Here is a 6035-nt window from a genome sequence, read left to right on the forward strand (position 1 = left end):
TTTTTGTTTTGTCTTATTAGGCTTGCTTGTTTGTTTGTTCTGCATTTTCACATTTTGTTTTTATTGCTACAGTTGTTGTTCTTGAGAGATGAAAAGAGAGACAGGAAAGAGAACATAAAACTGGGAGAGCAGAGTGGAGCAGATTTGGGTAAAGTTGAGGGAATGGGAAGGACTGTGATTAAAAACAAATAGTCTAAAAAATTAAATAATAAAATTAATAGAATATTTACCTGAAAGTTTTGCATAAGCATTTGATTATTATTTTCCTTTTAAAATGTCCAATAATAAAGAGAAAGATCACCATTACCGTCCTAACTGGTCCTGCTTCTGTTGCGTGGCATCTGTACCACTAAACACAGTAACCATAGAAAAATGGCTACTGCACCAAAACAAGAGTAATTTAGAGCTAAGAAACTTAAGCACCATTGAATCTCGTCATCTACAGAATTTCAGTTGAAATTTGTCTGAATATACTCTGCAAACTATGCTCGAAAGACATTGTTTTACTGTCACGCATTTCCTACTGTAGTACCACAGGGCAAAAATTCTGTCATAATAAACAGTTTTCTAGGACAAAATTAATTATGCAGAAAATTACCCACACATATACCGCCTAATGTCCTCTGTCTCCAGTCAACTCTAAAGACTTGATGATTTTCAGCCTTGGGTTTTATTGAATTTTTTCATTTTATAAATATAGTCTTAAATTTATTTAAATGCTTATGTTTGTATGAGATAAATGTGGATACTTTGAAATTTTTAACATTAATTATAATAAAAATAAAATAGTGTGTTATTTAATTTTAGAGATATATGACTACTACATTTTTATACTTAGGATTATATCTTGAGATAGTATCAAATATATACTGATCCTAAGCAACAGAATGGAGAAACCTCTGTAATTAAAGAGAAATAACCAAGGTGGCCACTTACACCAGAAAAGAATATTGATTTTTATTCAATTCGACATATAAAATCCACAACCTACTGAACTTTGCCAATCCTCCCATGAGTATTTCAAGTCAATCTTCCTCAATATAGCACCCTACATATCCTTCTATATAACTTGTCCATGCCATGAAAAACATGATGCTTTGTTGCAGATCTAATTTCCAGAAAACACTTTAGCCTTATGATTTCAAGATGGGTTTGCTTCTGTGATGAAATAATAATACTGACACAAAAAATCTATTGCCACTCATTCTTGCAGATGCCATGTTAATTAAAGCACCTTCTGCAGTACACTATATTATGGAAATGCACACACAGAAATATGTGAACATCTTCAAACCTCTTCATCATCTACTTATGCACACTGTGATGGACTCTCCTGTCACTATATTGTTCATTCCTCATTTCAACCACATGAATTTAAGAATTCCCACTCTCAACGAAGATTTTATAATTTTAATCCCTGCCTTATGAGTCAAACTGGTTTTACCTTAAAGGTAATCGTTAATATTGTGTCAGGTTTTCTTTTATGCTGTTATAGCAAATTGTTTCTGTGATACTTAGATGTGATTTTTAAAAAAAAACTGAAACCATGAGTAAAAGTATATATTGCTGTCCCCTGTAACTTGTAATATTTGTGAAGTCACGCAAGCATGCCTTGAAGAATGTATCAAACTAGTAAAGAGCAAGGCACAATACTATTCAGAAATAGAAACCCACTTCGGAAACTTCCATGAATAACTCCCTATTGACATGTTCCTGCAACAACATAGTTTCCAGGTTTATCACGCCTGGAAGCGAGCTTGAGGCGATTTCCCGCACTGCCTGATTTTCAATAGAATGCAGAGCATATTTATTACCAGTGACATCTCCAATGCTAGTAGCTACTCATTATGTTCCTTTTGCAATTGTCCAACCTTTTTCTTCAATCACAACACAGGTAAAACCTCATGATCATCTTTCAGATGGGATGAAAAAGAAACCATCTCCCTCTTTTCGTGATTATATGCGATTACAGCCTCAGATAGCATGTTACCAATGCAGCTTACCTCTATCACTGAAGTCGTCGACTAGAATGATTTCCTCTATCAGACTCTCCGGGGTTCGGTTAATTATACTGTGTATGGTCCGCAGGAGAGAGGTCCAGCCTTCGTTGTGGAATGGGATAATGATGCTGGTGTTTGGCAGCCTTTCAAGGTACATCTTGTGCTTACAGCTGGGGGAAATAGGGGAAGAAAAAGATGTCCAATGTAACACTGTTAGCACAGATCACGCTGCAGTCCATTCAGGATTTTATAGACAGTGATAAAGTCATGGGTTCGTCTAGTAATTATCAAACAGGGATTGTGGATTACAGCAGATAGTCTTTTCAGTCCTGAATCTTTATTTGCTCCTTCTCACATACTTTAAAAGATATTTCCCATCTGGGTGGCTCAAATATTTCAAGATGTTGAGATATTGTGCTCTTAATAAGGCTGATATGTCTTATGTATACATGAGTATGCACATGTGACTCGTGCACGTGTGTGGTATACGTCTGTGTGCATGCATGTACATGGATGTGCTTTTCTTTGTCTCCACTTTATCTTTTTTTTTTTTTTGAGAAAGGGTCTCTAACTGAATCTGGAATATGTCCCATTCCAGCTAGAGTGGCTGGCTAGTAAATCCCTGATCCGCCTTTCTCCGTGCTTTCAGAACTAAGGTTACTGGAAGGTACTACTGTGTCCAAATATGTGTGTGGGTAGTGAGGATCTGAACTCAAGTCTGTGCACATGTATAGAAAGGACTTTACCCATTGATCCATTACCACATGTCACCATACCTTAATTTAATAAAAGTAAGTATAAATCACAACTCTTTCAAGTAATTCCCATAAAAAGCATGATTAAGGTTTAAATGTGACTCATGAATAGTTTTGCAAATTAACTTCTTAATAAGGCTGTTGAATTCTTTAACTTTGACTGTGATATATTTCGTTAGCTTGATGGCATTCATGACATGATGGGAGAAGAAACCCCATGCCTTAAATGAAGATGTAACTCTAAATGACCATTTACTTCTTATAAACCATGTGGATTTAATAACCAAATAAAGATAGTGTTACATTCCTCAGGAAAACTTTAAAAAGAAATCCCAAGGTGAGAGTTTTCATTTCAACACAATCTGAAATAATTTTACTTTGTATCCTTATATAAACTGCTAATTATATAGCTTATTATGTTAAAAAATATTTACCATAAAATAAGTTTATAAAATAATGAAAAAAGTTGGGAAAATCATGCAAATTATAGTAACTATGAACAATTGAAATATTTCAAAACTGTGAAATTTATTGTAGGGTAATTTAAAAGGACAAAATGGATGTATCAGTAATATCTAATGGAACCGAGTGAGGCAGGTGACTTTGTACACAATGGACAAATATGTAAGTAGAGCCAGTATAACGCCATATATATCATAGTTATGACTTCTGAATGAAACCAAAGGTTTGAAATAACTGTGCTTCTACACATCCATACACCAGTACTCAAAAAAAAAATTGACTCTACTTCATGAACTGGCACATTCTATCATGTTTTAGGAAAGCAAACGATAAATCTAGGAAAATAAAAGATTTTCCAAACATGAAGACAACATTTTGTCCATATCTATTGCTTATGAGCTAAGAAAAGACTATATTCATGTATTATTCTCTAAATAGCAGGTCCATGATGCTAAAAAGAATGCAAAAAGCCTTGCAAAATCCAATAAAAGCACAAAACTAACCCAGTGTAATACAAACTTTCTCTCTTAGAAATGTTTTCAATAATCTCAATCAGCATTAACTCAAATTATTATCACACATGAAAAGTGAAAGGCCATTTTCAGTTTATTCATTCAGTGCTTAACTGAGGGTTCTGCATAAGACAGAATCCAAATTGGAAATAATCTTAATTTAGAGTAACCGTTGCTGTGGTGAAACACCATGACCAAAACCAACTTGGGCAGAAAGGGTTTGTTTCTTTCACCCTCCCATATAACTGTTCATCTTCAAAATCAGTCAGAGATAGCACTCAAGCAGGCTAGGAACTTAGAAGCATGATCTGAGACAAAGGCCATGGAGGGATGCTGCTTACTGGCTTGCTCCCTCTGGTTAGGTTAGTCTACATTCTTACAAAGCCCAGGACCACTAGTCCAGGCATTACACCATCCACTAAGAGGTGGGGTGGTCTCTACCACTAATTACTAATTAAGAAAATGCCCTACAGACTTGCCTGCAGGTATATCTTAGGACGATATTTTCTTAATGGAGGTTCCCTTAGCTCAGATGATAAACTTGTATCAAGTTAATATAAAACTACCCAGCACAATTGACCTTTTGTCAATTTGACACACAAACACACCACTGTAAAGCCACAACCTTTCCTTTCTTGTTCATCCACAAGATCACACATTACTATAAACATCACAATATAAAACATTTTGCAAACTTAAAAGGTCCATGATCTCACAAATTCACTTTAAGAATACAGGCTCTTTATAAATCCCAAAGCCAATTTTAACAACCAAAGTTTCTTTTTAAAACCAAAAGTCTCTTAGCTGTGTGTTTCTAGTAAATAAAAAGTAAGTTTAATACTTTCTTATTTCAAGAAGGAATGACCAGGACACAGTTATAATCAAATCAAAGAAAAAACAAACTCAACGTCCAATATCAGTGATTCACTTATGTGTTTCTGGGATCCCCCAAGGGTCTTGGTTCCATCTCAGGCACCATCATCTGAAGCAAGCACAGCTTGTCTTCCAAGGTTAGGCAGGCTCTACTCCATTATTGCTGCTGTTCTTGATGACCATCCCATGTTACTGTCATCTCCCAAATGCTGGGGTCTCTTGCTGAAACTAGGCTGCACTTTCACCGATAGCCTCTCCTGGGCTTTCTTCATGGTGCCAACCCTCAAATACTCTGAATTACCTATTTAATCCTGTGTCTTCAACTGTTACTAAGGCTATACCTTCACCAATGGCCTCTCATGGCCTCTCACAGGGCCAAAGCTTAGCTGTTCTCCATAATTCTTTCATGAGTTCAAGATCTTACACAACCAAATCAGCTGCTAGAGGAAGGAACGCCTTGGCCACCTCTGCCACACAGCTTCTGCCTGTTGACTCTCAGGAAACGCTTCTAAGGAGATTCACCTCAGGGATGCTAATCACTTCCAAATCACTGCCAAATATCCAGCTTCAATTGCCTCAGTAAAGCAAAGGGTTCATTTTCATAGTACTGGTCTTTTACTTATTACGGCTGGTTCTTCAGCACCAGCTGCCCAGAACCACAGAATCTAAATTTAAAATAGCAAATGTGCAACCACTCTGATAGTCTTTAAACAACTCTCAAACCCTCTTCTGAAGTAGCACAAGCCACACATCTATCATGTGTACTTCTCTCAATACTCCTCAAGTCCCCACAGAACAGCCTGCCAATCTGAACACTCAATAGTTTTCTTGCCTAAAGTTCCGAAGTTCTCCCACAATCCTCCCCAAAATAACACAGTTAGGCCTATCATAGCAATGTCCCACTCTCAATACCATTTCTGTCTTAGTTTAGGGTTACCTAAAACATCATGGCCAAAGACACTTGAGGAGGAAAGGTTTTATTTTACTCCAACTCGCAAATAACAGTTTATTATAAATAAAAAAAGAGCGGGGACAGGAACTCAAGCAGGGCAGCAACCTGGAGGCAGGAGCTGATGCAAAGACCATGAAGGAGTGTTATTTACAGGCTTGCTTCCCTTTGCTTGTTCAGCCTGTTGTCTTATAGAAGGCAGGACCACCAGGCCAGTGATGGCATCAACTATAATGAAATATGCCCTCCCTCATCCAACTGATATTTTAAACAAATGCTGTACAAGACTTGCCTACAGGCCTATTTTAAAGAGGCATGTCTTTAATCTATCATTCCTTCTCTTGTTTGACTTTAGCCTTTGTCAAGTTGACACAAAAATATTCAGCACAGAAAACAATGAATATAATGAAATAACTTAAGGACACTCACAATAACATAAGAAATGCAGAATAACGCCTTTAATCCCAGCACTCGGGAGGCAGAG

At 36.7% G+C, this 6035-nt stretch overlaps 1 protein-coding gene across 1 annotated transcript in view; it reads right to left on the reverse strand.

The window, feature by feature from the left end:
* Galntl6 (polypeptide N-acetylgalactosaminyltransferase like 6) overlaps positions 1–6035 on the reverse strand; it is a 1036720-nt gene that overhangs the window by 567895 nt on the left and 462790 nt on the right. Inside the window, exon 4 of the mRNA XM_013354103.2 lies at positions 2004–2174. Within this exon, the coding sequence (XP_013209557.2) occupies positions 2004–2174 (171 nt within the window). The remainder of the gene's footprint in view (positions 1–2003; positions 2175–6035) is intronic.

Source organism: Microtus ochrogaster, unplaced genomic scaffold (assembly GCF_000317375.1).
Source record: "Microtus ochrogaster isolate Prairie Vole_2 unplaced genomic scaffold, MicOch1.0 UNK28, whole genome shotgun sequence".
NCBI lineage: Eukaryota > Metazoa > Chordata > Mammalia > Rodentia > Cricetidae > Microtus > Microtus ochrogaster.